The following is a 14,581-nucleotide window of genomic DNA, read 5'->3' on the forward strand; positions in this document are numbered from 1 at the left end:
CAGACCAAGGCAGAATTCAGCTATGTTTGAATGAAAAACGGACCGTTTATCTCAATGCCCTTTCTTCAGACTCTGAAATCACTTCTGCATTGTATTACTGAAGAATGAATAAATATTATTCTTTGTGTTTTTAGAGATTGGTTGGAGAGCTGAATTTCTCCCCATGGATCACCCTTTGTCAGAGTATGAATTTGATGTTATTATTGGTGCAGATGGCCGCAGGAACACATTAGAAGGTAGGTGAATGTGTGCTTTTAGGCTTACTAATGGTCTTTAGGATATCTTGGAAGGCATGAAAGTCGGAGAACAAAGAGCAACTGGCTACCTTTCAATCCACTGAAGTCTGTGTGGAAACTATTTTTTTATGTGGTATCTTCTGCTTTTGTTGTTAATTTATAGCTCAAAATAAAGACCTTTGATGTCATTACTGATTTTTAGGACTCCGTATCTGCATTGCCCACAAAATGCATCATTATGCCATTGGGCTTGCTTCAAGATAAGTAATTATATGATGATTTAACTTTAAGGAGGCTGACAAGATACATGTTCAGGAATTGCATAGTCTTTGCTGTTGTGCTGTGAATTTGCACTATGTGTTTGATCTAATGACCAAAACCTGACTGTCAGGTATTTAATGAAGGCATCACACATATTGCTGGTTTTTTTTTATAGCGGTGACTTAACTTCAGAAGCAGTTACTTTGGAAATGATACCAAAGATAAGAAGTAACTCTAAGGCGGAGGGGAGAGGGGAAACATTTCATGAATTTGCGTCACTGCTGAGAATTCAGACCCCCTGAGCTGGCTTTCTCAGCGAGACACTAGCTAAGCTGCTCCTGTCTCACATGAACAAACCTGTTACTTCATTATATATTCCCCTTGTAGCTTTAATTATATCCATGTTAGTTTCAGTTCAGTAAGTCCACTATTTCCTGTTTTCATTAGCTTCAGGGTTTGCCTGCTTATTCTTATATCTACCAACCACAATGTGCTTAGAGTTAATTCCTCATAATGCTCTATTAGAAATTTCCCAGCACCATTGTCCAGCTCTCCCCCATAAATAGTTTAAATAGTCAGATATCAGCAAAACGAAATTATTCTTACCTCAGCTGCAGACTCTATTGAGATGTTGATGTTTATCGTAGTACCAGGATCTAAGGGAATATTTGGTGCGCTGAAGACTGTTTACATACAGAAGCTGCTGTTGTCATATTAAATTTTGTCCTGGTGAAACAATGAGAGCACATCATGAAGCACAGGGACAAAAATTCATAGCTGATTTATTTCTTCTTAGAAAATACATGTATTCTCTGAAAAGTCATCTGCAATTGGCTAGAAATACTCTGAAGACCCTCTATCCTACTTGCCACTTCACCCACAGATAAGAGAGTACACAGAGGGAAAATCTTACATGTGTGACAGTAAGATAGTGACTTGGTGGGTTTTTTTGTGAAAAGAGGAGGCTAGTACGGAGCGAGAGCAAGTAACTGTGCAGTCATATTCACCCTGGAAATCTAACGGTTAAGCCACTGAATATTTTTCAACCCTTATATTAATAATGTCTTTGAAAAACCTCATTAGCTGGTATCATGTGCACCTAAGCACTGTTATAGAGGTTCCTATTTTTGCGATCTTTCTCTGCTGCTTTTGCCTGCTCATCTCATGCATGTTTTTTCAAAAGGTGTTTACGACCTACATAACAAAAATCTTATTTACTGTTTAGCATGTTAAAAATGTTTTCCTCCATTAAATTTGATCTGGTCTCTTTCCAGTGTGTTTTTCTTTAGTTGTCATTTGTCCTAAACTTATTCCCATGTTCAACTTTTTCCTAAAGTTCTCCTCCAGACCTGTGTTTTTGGTTTTGTATTTTTTCACTGAGACTTTATCTCAAATGCAGTACAGCTTCCATTTTGCAGCTGGGAGTGGGGAGAAAAGAGTCTTTACAGTAAATGGAATTTTGGAGGAATGATGGAATCTCCTGCTGGCATGTTGTTTGATGGAGTGTAGGACTTAGATGTAGCGAAGAGACCGAGCCGTCTTGAGCTCACCCTTCCTGAAAGTCCAGTGTGAAGCTTCCAGTGTTTTCAATTCTTTTTCTTTGCTTCCCAGGTTTCAGGAGGAAGGAGTTTCGTGGAAAGTTGGCTATAGCTATCACTGCCAATTTTATAAACAGAAATACAACTGCAGAAGCCAAGGTAGAAGAAATTAGTGGTGTTGCTTTCATCTTCAATCAGAAGTTCTTCCAGGACCTTAAAGAGGAAACGGGTGGGTGCATCCTCATTTTTTCAACAACCAAATATAAGTTGCATTACAGGAACTCTTTATCTGGCAGGCCACCCTCTTGTTCCTATTAACACCAACTTAAATATATTGTATTAAAAAAAACCCACAAGTGATAAAATGATGTTGATGTCAGAATCTTGCAGATGGAGGTGTCCATTTATGGTACAGTGGGATTTTTTTTTTTTTTTAGCTTGGGCGTTGCCACATCGTAGCAGTCATTTTTACAGTTGAGAAAAATTTAAAATAAGCTATGTTGAACAAATTTAGAAGAGCGTTTTCAGTGCCCAGAGATTTCCCTTTAGACATTATTTGTTTTGTTTGTATCAGTTCACATACTGAACAGCTTAAACTCTGTGAAAAAGGCTCTGCCTTTCCCTTTCTGGGAGGAGTTTATTCTAGCTTTTTGATGTGTAGATCTGACAAACTGAAAAGAATTAGGAATCCGCTATAAATACTTGCAGTATAAACTGTGAAATACATCTGTATGAAAAGGGGTTTCAGAATAGTTGCATTCACTGTCAGTATAAGCAATTCCGTTTTTGATTTACAGCTGATTTTTTTTTTTTTAAATTATTATTATTATAGAAACCAAAACTTGTGGCTAGACCCAATGCCAGAGCCCTAGCAACCTAAAAATCACTTAGTTCCCTTGGCTCCCCTTTTATACCTCAGAAGATTAAAGCCATAGTCAACTAGCTACTTCTTAAAAGGATGCTAAATAACTTTAAGTAATGCTGAGACAAACTTGTGGGATAAGGCAAATTTCCTCTCCTGTTTTGTTTTGGTTTAGAGCATCTCTTCCAGTAATGCTTCATTCCAGCTGGGGAAGCGAATGTATCCCAAGAAGGAAATACATCTGTGGGGATCAGTCACATGTTGTTAGTAAATGACACAGTGCACTGTACTTCATAACAAATGTATTATCTCTTTTCAGGAATCGACCTGGAGAATATTGTTTACTACAAAGATAGCACTCATTATTTTGTGATGACAGCAAAAAAGCAGAGCCTTCTGGACAAAGGAGTCATTATTAGTGTATGTAAAAATGCTGGAACCCTATTTTATTTACTTGGCACAGAATAAGTGTGAACATCTGCATAAATGTTTTTGCATGTTATAGAGGGTGTTTATAGACTTACTAGATCACTTCATGAAAGCTCAGATCACAGAGATCTTACTCTGACTTTGTTTGTTTGTTTGTTTTTTCCCTCCGTTCAGCACAAAGTTTCTTTAGAGAACTGAAAACAATACTTCCTAAATTTGTCCCTTCTGAAACTTGCCGAAATGGGATCTTGATTCACCTTGGAAATACCTGGTGTGATCATTACACCAGAAAATAAAAACCTCATTTATTTAAAGGAGAACTTAGCAAAGCTGTGTCCAGTTTTATTAGGCAAATAAGGAAGTGTTAAAACCTGCCCCAGGCTAAACTGCACATTTTCTAAAGTGATGTAAGGAGGCTATAAACATGATGGCCTGAACTTTCAGAGGTACTCAGGACTTCGAGGCCTTTTTTATTTTTTTTTTTTCTTTTTCCTTCTTCTGTAAGATGTGAGGGTTTGTTTTCTTTTATTTCTAGAAAGTGTTTTGGCACCATTTAAATTTCTCTTCCTGGAAACCCAAGAGAGGTCAATTTTTCTTGCAAAATGAGACAGTGCCAAAACAGTCCGAGTGTGATTTCCCAAAGGAAGCACTTGTGGGGAGTTGTCAGAAGGCTTCTTGGCTTTCTGGTGGGACCACTAAGCCCAGTGCCATGATTTCTGCCCTTTTTGGAGAACAGGGGCTACCTGGATAGAGCAGCTGAGCAGCAGCAGCCCCCAGCAGTGTTGTGGGGGGAAAGTGGGGTGGCCCTGGGGTTGGGGGGCTGGTGTTTGTAGGTGAGAGTGGTTCCAGGAGATCTGTGGGGAGTTTGGAGAATAGGAGCAGCAGCTGTGGCCTGTCAGAGCTGTTCCTCTGACCTGCTCAGGTCTGACTGGAAAAAAAGCAACAGTCTGTCTAAAACAACTGGGCTAATAGAGGTTCTGTGGTATCATCCCTGCGATTAGGGGTCTCATCCACGATTAAGCTGTAAATAGAAACTGCCTTATTAATAATCACTGGCTTTAAGTAGGATGACCTGTAAAGGCAGGGTCCTTCACCACACCGGCCAAAAAAAACCCAGCACAAACCAGAACAGCAGAAAAGCTTCTGTGGTCCCAGTTTGAATGTGTTTTTACTGAGATGCGAAGTCAAACCTTCAGGCTGAGACCTCTGTGTTATGTCATCAGTACATTGCTTATTGTTTTTTCCTGCTCTTGTGTGGTTTCAGGTGTGGGGTGCACACATGGAAAAAAGCATTGCCGTGATGATAACATCTTTTGATGGGAAGGAAGTAATGTTATGAAAAAAATAACACATAACCGAGGAACTGGGAGGCACTATAATGTTCTATTGCGAATAAAGCTGCTTATTCAGTGTTGGCATAGAGAGTTCCTCTTTGGGGCAGTACCTGTGCTCGTCTATTAAGTTTTTGGAGGAGATGACAGATCTCAGTCCTTTATGCTGTGAGATGTGTGGTTGCCACTCAGATGCTATGAGACTGCAACGGGATAGTTGGAGTATCTAATCCTATGTGCTTCTTTCTTTGCAGGACTGTATTGATACTGAGTTGCTCCTCAGTGGGGAAAATGTGAACCAGAGCAATTTGCTGTCCTACGCCAGAGAAGCTGCTGACTTTGCAACCAATTACCAGCTGCCTTCCTTGGATTTTGCAATTAATCACTATGGACAACCAGATGTAGCCATGTTCGATTTTACATCCATGTATGCGTCTGAAAATGCTGCACTAGTGCGAGAGAGACACAGACATCAGCTTCTGGTGGCCCTTGTTGGAGACAGCTTGCTTGAGGTATATTTTGGCATGTCTTCCAAGTAGTCTCTTTAAATTTTATTTCATTTTTTTTTCTTCAGTCCATCCATTCAATCTACCCTCCAATACAAACTGTTTTTTCTTACATGTCCGGAAACAATGGTACCTTCTTTGGAATAGATTGGTGGGTTTTTTTCCTTTTTCTTTTTCTTTTCTTTTTTTTTTTTTTTTTTTTTTTTATGCCATAGTTTATGTCATAACTAATGCTTGGCTGGCAATCTCTGGCTCAGATCCTGTTTTGCTTTATGCAAGTTGTTTTTCTGTCTGAAAACTCAGAGCTGTGTGTCCTCAGCTTGGGTGCATGGCATAATTTTCCCAACTTCCATCACGGAGAAAAATGATCCAAATTTTTATTGCAGTCTCTTTGCCTTAATATGTTCTCTTCCTGAAGTGAAAAGTGTATGTTGCAACTAGTTTTTTTTAACTTGCACTGACAGCCTGACATGTTTGGAAAGATGAGTCCGAAGCAAAATTAGGACATGAGAAGAAAGGCATATTTTTTTCCATTTTTTTTCCTTAACTAATTCTTGAGTGTTGAGTCTTTTTTTTTTTTTTTCCAGCCTTTACCTTTTGAGGTTAAGAAATTAGTTTTTAAATATAGAAGATAAAAAAAGGAAAAGGGAAAGCACTCTTTTTCATTACCTAAGTCTTGGAGGAGAGAAAATCTAAAAATACAAGAGTTGGTTATGTGGTATTTTAACTGTTTCTGGGCCACTTTTCTAAGACAGTATGAAACCCTAGACTCCAAATTTCACATTGCAGGTTACTTTTGTAATAACAGCTTCAGCATTACAAGAAACTAAAATGTAAATGCTTCTTAACAGCCCTTCTGGCCGATGGGTACTGGCTGTGCAAGAGGCTTCTTAGCTGCTTTTGATACCGCGTGGATGGTGCGGAGCTGGGCTCAAGGAAAACCCCCTTTGGAAATCCTTGCTGAACGGTGAGTGCTCCTTTTGTTGTCTTCATCATTTCCAGTGTTTTAAAGAGTTACGGCATTGGTAGAAGGTAGTGGAATTCGAAACGCCAACAGGAGAAATATTCTTCTTCACTGCAGTGTCATTGGGTTGGAATTATCCATTCCTTCAGGTTTCGGAACAATTTACAATTGAAGATACCTTGTGTCAAAAGACTAACCCTCCAACCATCTCAGCACCTGTTTTTTTTAATTAAGAAACAAATAATTTCCTGAAACAAGTCTAAATAAATACTTTGGCAGCTTTCATAGTTGGTATCTGTGATTTTAACTCTGCCTTTTAGTTTAGTAGCCCTGATGCCTTCTTTATTTAGACTGATAAATGTGCGGTAAAGGAGAATTGCTGTAACCCTGCATCATAAGCATGTCTACGTAATGTCTTTTTGACCAGAGCAAAAAATTGTTAAGTACCCCACCAATCCTGGTGCCACCCTTGCAGGCTGGAGTTGCTGCCTTTGTTCCTGGTGGCAACTGCTCTGCTCCACTACAGCTGCCCAGGCTGTTTTGGGGCAGATAGGTAATAGAAATAGTCATTGGTGTGGTAATGCAAGTAAAAGCATTACTGAGTAAAGTGCTTTGAGAAGTTTTAAGATAGAAGCCTGTGGGATGACTCAAACACAGCATAGTCTCAAGTGGAAAATTGAACAGCATATTAAAAAAAGGCTGTGGTGGTTATAGGAATTGCAGAATGATGGGATTTAGTGCTGTTATGTGGTAAAGAAGTTACTCCTTGGGTGGAGGTTAAAGCAAAACCAGATGACTGAATGATGTAACCTCTTTTTTTTCTTATTTTCCTTGCTCACTTCCTGCCTCAGGAAAATATGGGCATAAGTTCTAAGAGTCTGTCATTTGTTGTGCTTTTTCTGTCTGGCACCCTTCTCCCGCTGAGCAGGGATAAGAAATGGGATGGATGCATTCAGTGCGTAACACTTGTCCTGGCAGAATCACGATAAGGTAGCTGGGGGAAAAAGCCAACCAACCACAACAAAACCAACCAGCCAAACAAAAAAAAACAACCAAAAAAAACAACCCCATACAAAACACCAAACCTCTTTATATAATAAATGTTTATTTTAATATCTCTTGCATCTTTTTTTCTCTATAAGAGAGAGCATTTATCGTCTCTTGCCTCAGACTACCCCTGAAAATATCAACAAGAACTTTGACCAGTATACCATTGACCCAGGAACAAGATACCCGAACTTGAACTCAAGCTGTGTTCGACCTCACCAGGTCAGTACTTAAAAGGCTTGCTTGTGAAATCACGGTTGATTTTTTTTTTTTTTTTTTTTTTTTTTTTTTTTTTTTTTTTTTTTTTTGTCCAGGAGAAATAGGACCACAAGTAGTACATAAACAAAATGTTCAGGAGACTCCTTAATTTAGATCCCTCTGATGAAGTTAACCTAGAAAGATAAGTCTTTTTTCCTCTCCAAGCAATGATGCCAATCACTTTTACTTATAGGTGAGACAATTATATGTTACCAATGAGCTACAACAATGTCCTCTTGAAAGAGTAAGCTCCGTTAGAAGATCAGTGAATCTCTCAAGACATGGTATGTGACATCTCATGTTTGCTATGACTTAATATTTGGAGCCTTCTGAGCATACAAAAACTAACTGAAATGTTTGCTCTCCACTGTAACCGCAGAGTCAGATACTCGACCTAACAAGCTTTTGACCTGGTGTCAGAAGCAGACTGAAGGGTACCGTAACGTTAATGTCACAGACCTGACTACCTCCTGGAAAAGTGGCCTTGCCTTGTGTGCGATTATCCATCGCTTCAGACCTGACCTCATGTAAGTGACATCTGTACATCTTGCTGAGTATAGGATATATTAAGAATGTACCAAAGTATAGTGCAAGAGCAACCAGGACAACACTGGTAGTCTACAGTGCCCTTCTGTTGCTGGTTTTTGCAAGAAGGTGCACACTAGTGCCTGATTTGGGGGATGGAGAGGGTGGGGTTGTTTTTCTTTGTTTTGTTTTGGTTTTTTTCTGTATGTCCTTGTATGCTATTTAAAATGAAATATATATGCTTTCAAAGAGCTAGGAAGGCTTTGAACTTTATGACTTATGATCGTGTTTGTGGGAGTCACGTGTCTATTTAAAACAAAAATTGCAGTACTTGTAGAATGTGAGAGTTGCATTCCCAGGTCCTTAGGGTATGTTTAAAACCACAGCTGTAATGGCACTGTCACGAGCTACAGAAATACCTGGACGAGCCTTAAATGAGCCATCCACAGTGTGTCGTAGTGGCTGCTGTGACAGCCACACAGGGAAATGTTGGGCGGTGGAGGTGCCTCAGGAGATGGTGGTTTTGCACAACCCTTTGTGCAGAAGAGTGCGGTGCCCTTGCACGTGGGCTGTGCAACAAGGGCTGGCCCTTGAAAATTACTTTAGGGGTTGAATGTAAGCCAGCGTTCCCTTTTTGACAGTGTTTCTGGGTTCCTAACCCTAACAAGACCTGACTTCTTATGTATGAATATTTTTGTAAGGTTCCTCGGTTGGATACAAGAAGGTCAGTGTGCAACAGGTGTCAGCAAATGGCGATTGTTTGTGCTGGGGTGACTCTTCTGTCCTCTCACCAGTCTCCCAAATGCAGCAGCTGCAATCTCTTGCCTTCCTACACAGACTTGGGAATCACAAATGAATTATTGTCAGCCTCTTTTTATTGTGGATATATGAAAGAAATTATTGAGCTCTTTCATGGGGTGTAGTAAGTTGGAAAAAATAGGAGTGATGCCCAGGGTGACTGTTTGTACAGCTTTGCCAGAGGAAGAGCTAACATTGTAAGAATAAGCTATTTTTTTTCCCTTGGGTTAGTTTAAAAAAACCCGAGAATTATGGATGGTTTTGTGGACATAGGGAGAGAGGGTGAGAAAGCAAAGTAATCTTTGCTGTCTGTGGAAAGTATTTCTCAAGGACTGCACTCTCTAGAAAGCTGATAGATTTGTCTTCCTGAGCTAACAGACCTCCTGCTGTTTAATTAACATTGTGTTCGGATCTTGTTGGCTTTTTGTATTAAATGGGACTGCTGAGGGACTTGGCCAGATGGAAACCAGGCAGGCTGGAGAGGCGGCTGCCTGCGGGCAGGGCTGGGCTGGAGGGGCCACCTGCAGCCCCCCGGCTCCAGAAATAGGGGTGTAGGGGTGGGGGTGAGAGAGAGAATGGGCGTTCAGAAACTCACATTCCTTGTGAGGAGAAAGAAACTACCCTGCTTAGAGCTTTGTAATTTATTTACATGTTTATTTTAATCATGAATTTTGGAAGCTGTTCAAGGGATCAGAGTCTTAGAATAGGTCCCATAGAAAATGGATTAGAGAACGAATAATGCGGTTCCAGATGTGTGATGTGCTTATTTAGTGCACTGCTAAATCCAGTTATGACATGGACAGGACTTCCTCATTCAGGCTGTGAGTATAACACCTTAGTTATATAGTATATATAGTATATATATATACAGTATATACTATATATAGTATATATAGTATAACACCTTAGTATAACACCTTAGCAGTGCCTATGCATGTGTGCGTGCACACTTATAACATGTTTGTTTCGTAAAATGGTAGCCTAAATTTACTCCTTCTGGCTTTGATGGTTGATAGAACTAATATAAGCTAAGAAGTCAATTGCTAGCAGGTGAAATCTGTAGTAGCACAGCTGTATTTGGAGAGGAAAAAGGTTTCTTAGCACTCCTGAGGAGGAATTGCATTTCTTCATAAATAAGGGGAATCCTTTTTCATGGGACTACCTCAAAATCCAGTCCAGTGAAATAGCTTTTAAATGATATTTCTGGCAAAGCCAGGATTTGTAATAGCGGGATTTGTATGAGACTCTTGCCCTTGGCATTGTGCAAACAGCAGCTTTGAGGCGGTGAAGTGCTTGTGCCCTCATTCACGGTGCTGTTCTGCACCTCTCCGGGCAGGGGAGCACTGCATGTTTCCCGGGGGGCAATGAGCAAACCGCCACTGATGCCAGTCTGTTGTCCCTGCAGCGATTTTGATTCTCTGAATGAAGAGGACGTTGTCAAAAACAACCAACTGGCGTTTGATGTTGCTGAGCAGGAGTTTGGGATCCCCCCTGTGACCACGGGGAAGGAGGTGGACTCGGCCGGGGAGCCTGACAAGCTCAGCATGGTCATGTACCTCTCCAAGTTTTATGAGCTGTTCAGGGGCACCCCTCTGCAGGCAGTAGGTAAGCCCAGCCCAGGCTTCTCCTAATTCTTGCAAGTTTTTGGGGAGCAGAAGCACTTAATGCTGGCTGCTTATGAGCACTGCTTGAGCCAGGAGTCTTTTCCCAGCGGAGCCATTCTGGCACACGAGCGCGCCTGCTTCTGTCTGCAATAGTTACCTCGTGCTTAAAAAAGGAAAGGGGGAAAAACTTGATTGAAGACCAAGGTTTTGTGGGTCCTTGGTGGTTTCAGAGAACGGGAGCAGCTGGATAACTGCTGCTTGACATCATGAAGTTCATGTATCAGGTCGTTGGAGTGATTGTCTGGTAAGGATGACTGCACGTGGCATGTCCATTCCTGGGTGTTTCTCTTCTGTTTTTAGAAAGTCATCCTACGCTGTATGTCTTCTATTTGCCTGGGTTTCTTACATATAACTGCTACCAGCACTCAACTGGCAATTTCTGGCTTGGTCAAAGTATTGAAACAACAAATCTGAACAAATATCCTAAGCATTTGTTTTTTTGAACAGATGCTGGGGACAAGCAAAATGGAGAAAATAATGATCTTTGCTCAGCAAAATCATCAAACTTCATCTTTAATAATTACATCAACTTAACTTTACCAAGAAAACGAGTACCAAAGGTAAGTTGTGAAGGAAGACTTGCCCTGTAAATCTTTCTTTTTTCAAAGGATGAAAATAAACAGTCAGTCTCAGAAATAAGGTTTTTATATATATATCCTACTATTAAAAGGCCAGTAAAAAGGAGGGTTTTTTTTTTTAGTATAGGAAAAAAGTAAAATAAGATTTCATAGTAAACAAACCTAACACACGCATACATACTCAATCATTATGGTGTTTGCAATGATAAAACTGAAGCATTGTCAGTGTCAAATTGCTGAAGCATTAGTTATAGTCCCAGTTCGGTGTTCTCTGTAAAAGCAAAATTTCAAATTACAGTGAGAATTTGTGTGTAGTTGGGAAGAATTCATATGCACTGTCCATGTTAATCTTCTTCAGTGTAGGTGAAAGTGAGATGTTTTATTTGATGTGTTTACAAGTTGCAGTTTTCAACTTGAAGTATTTGAGATCCTGCTCCATTACCTGTATTGTCTTTTATGTTTTATTTTTTGGATTTTTTTCTAAAGGTGTTTTTAGGAGGTTTTGTGCAATGCTAGATGCTAAGTTGTTTTTTGGGGTTTGTGGGTTTTTTTGGTTTTGTTTGTTTGGGGCTTTGGGGTCTTGTTTTTTGATTAGGTGGAGTTTTTTGAGATGGGAAGGTCTGAAATTTTTCTGGGCTATTTCTGCCTTTAAGAAAAACAATACTGTAGCTCTGTATTCCGAGAGTTAAGTATACAGCTAGTGCACTAAAATGCTTGTTGATTGGGCGGGGGTGCTATTTTTTAGCTAAAGCAGTGATTTGAACAGTTTGCGATGCTGTCAAGATTCCGGAGGGAAGCTTTTAAACCCTTATAGGTGTATAAAGCCTGCAATGGTGACAAACAGCGGGCAGGTTGACTAACATGACTCAAAAATAATGATCTCTTAGTCATACGCATATACTTTTCTCTCTTTGTCACTTATGAATGAAAACTTATTGACATGCCCTATTAAAGTCCCAGTATAAAACACATGCCTGCCTACACATGTTGCAGTTAAATATTCCAGGGCCTGGAAGGGGTAGGGAGACTTGAGTTAATACCATTTGATATAGGATCGTGTGCAGTGAGAACATTGTCTATGTGTTTCTGCATGGATTATAACTTCAAAAGTTTACTATAATTTAATTTAAAAGTTACTCTGATTAAATTATCCAGTAATAGACTGTTTCACCTTCTACCTATTAATTAACTTGGTCCTCTTCTGAGAGGAGACCTTGAGGAGGGGCTTTGCTTTCACAGCCGAGCCTACCTGCATTTTAACTTCAATTTAAATGGGCAGTGTCTGCACCACCTGGCTCAGAGGCAGCAGTGTCTCAGGTACAACTGTTGCAGATTAACCAGCACAAGTTAGACAGCAGCATGTCCTCCTCCACCAATATGAATTTAACTTGGGCATTTCCTGAAATATAGCTTAATGCAAAACTGTTCCAGGTTTTGAGGTTCCTGGGCTATCCAGAAACTGTGTATCGACTAGGATGATTCTCAAATTCTTTTTTTTTTTTTTCTTGTTTTTTTAAACAGACCACTTTAATGCTTAACTATATTGCTTCATTTACACCTATGCAGAGACTAACTTTTGCCTGCATAAGTACAGATTTCCTACTTCTTTAGGAATTCAGTGTCCTTTATAAAAGTTCAAATGTACATGTATGTACTATATTTCTCAGTATTTTAATATATTGCTTCTCAGCTTTGGTAGAAATGTGACTTTTTTTTTTTTAACCTGAAAAATTACTTCAGAATTTGCAGATAAGTCCTAGATTGACTTAAATCCTGAGTATTTTCCATCCACAAACACATTTTCAAAACCTATGGACCGTCAGTTGCCCAGTAGCCTCATATATCCTTGATAGGAAATAACTTTTCCCTGCCATACACATATACACAAAACCCAGTGGAATGTTTCCCGGCTAACCAACCAGTGAGAAACCAAATAGGCAAAATCAACATTGCTTTTTTCGTGTGGGTGCCTTCTTTAGAAGAAAAACCTTTTTCTTGACCACAGTGTTGTTGTTTTTCCATGAGTTATTTGCAGAAGTAAAGAGGCTTTTAGTAGCGGGGAGAGCTTTCCATTACTAAGCCGTTACAGCCCTCTGACTAACCTCCCATCATGAAATAAGCCTCTGTCATAACAGGAGGTAGAGTTCTTGGCACTACATGAAAGCATGAGGTGATTTGCTTGTCGGGCCCCTTTGGTTTCACCCTACAGGGGCTCATTTGAAAGGAGAAGTGGAAGTGATATTTTCCAAATCAGCCTAGGGAAGCGGGTCTGTCAAGACCTTATTTTGCATGACGCTCTGCACCTTTGTCATGGGTGGGAAACACAGTACTCGGGTTAGGACAGAGACTTGAGACTGCTGTAACCATCCGAAATTATTAATAGCTGGGAAGTGGAGCTCCTTGGAAAGCAACTGCCCGAGTTAAGAGTTTGGCTGTGGCTTCACTTTTGTAGTTCTTTCCCCGGTAAAGAGCTGAGCGTTATAACCAGGTGTGACTGTAGGAGAGCACAGAGTCAAAAAGTGGTTGGGGTGACAGAGTGTCGCTTACTGAGCTTCACGTACCACCCGGTTTGTGCTGGAGTTTGGCTGGCAGAGGGGTCCTGATCCATGACAGCAGGACCTGAGGCCTGGCGGTGGCTGTTCTGGCAGCTGGTGTTTTCCATTCTCCTCCCAGTATCAGCCGGCCTGGAGAGGAACTGGGATTTCCTGTGCTCCAGACTAATAAACGCATGGAGGTGTTTACACAATAAAGGGCACAATCCTTTTTTTTCTTGGAGTTTTGCTGGGCAATTAAATTGCTTTGTCTTTCTCTTCTTTGTACATATGTTAATGAAAATCCTTTATGTAAGATTTTTGAAAGGCAACATCTTGTTTGTTCCCTTCACTTAAGTACATTCTGCATTTATGTGGTACAGTTTATTATGCAGAATACATTGTGCTGTTATGTTGTTCACTCTTTCTTGGTAGACTAATGATTATGGGTAGTGTAAAGCTAGGTTACTGAGAGCTGGTGCCTGAAAGACAATGTACCAAAGCATGCAAAGCAATCAAAATATTGTCATCTGATTCTTTTGGTATTTGCCCAGAAGTTGTTTGGGCTTACTTCTATTCTCTGCCTAATGATTTATTACAAACAGTATATATGTAAAAAGGAAGCCTGTATTCTTTGATCTTTCTCTCTTTATTCTTTTTTTCTTTTTTTTTAAGTTGGCTGAGTAATAACTAAGTTACAGCGTGGGCAAATGCAAATAAGTAGAATGTAGTTTATTGTTCATAAAATACAACGTAACATGAAATTCATCAGACAAAAAAACCCCCCTCTTCATTATACCAGTTCTTCAAGACTGAATCTATTGTAATAAGAACTGATACAAATTTTAAAGCATGGACTATTTTGCAAGTTCATGCAGACTGACTATGAAGTATTATTTATTATTTGTGTAATCTCTAGTTCAGTAAAATAGTCAAATATGTGCATAGCTTGAGGACGAAACAGGCAATTTGGTTGCTTGAGTACTGTAACGTAAAGCCATAGTCAGGGAGATGAACCTTACAAAGGGGGCAGACCCTTCAGGCACACAATAA

At 39.9% G+C, this 14,581-nt stretch overlaps 1 protein-coding gene across 3 annotated transcripts in view; it reads left to right on the forward strand.

The window, feature by feature from the left end:
- The window catches only part of MICAL2 (microtubule associated monooxygenase, calponin and LIM domain containing 2), a 131,200-nt gene that overhangs the window by 45,970 nt on the left and 70,649 nt on the right, over positions 1–14,581 (forward strand). For all 3 annotated transcript variants that reach the window (XM_065635408.1, XM_065635410.1, XM_065635409.1), the window contains exons 5-14: positions 135–236; positions 2,109–2,264; positions 3,217–3,317; positions 4,912–5,169; positions 6,015–6,130; positions 7,270–7,396; positions 7,626–7,716; positions 7,812–7,959; positions 10,161–10,360; positions 10,867–10,979. In XM_065635408.1, the coding sequence (XP_065491480.1) occupies positions 135–236; positions 2,109–2,264; positions 3,217–3,317; positions 4,912–5,169; positions 6,015–6,130; positions 7,270–7,396; positions 7,626–7,716; positions 7,812–7,959; positions 10,161–10,360; positions 10,867–10,979 (1,412 nt within the window). The remainder of the gene's footprint in view (positions 1–134; positions 237–2,108; positions 2,265–3,216; positions 3,318–4,911; positions 5,170–6,014; positions 6,131–7,269; positions 7,397–7,625; positions 7,717–7,811; positions 7,960–10,160; positions 10,361–10,866; positions 10,980–14,581) is intronic.

Source organism: Caloenas nicobarica, chromosome 5 (genome assembly GCF_036013445.1).
Source record: "Caloenas nicobarica isolate bCalNic1 chromosome 5, bCalNic1.hap1, whole genome shotgun sequence".
NCBI classification, from domain to species: Eukaryota; Metazoa; Chordata; class Aves; order Columbiformes; family Columbidae; genus Caloenas; species Caloenas nicobarica.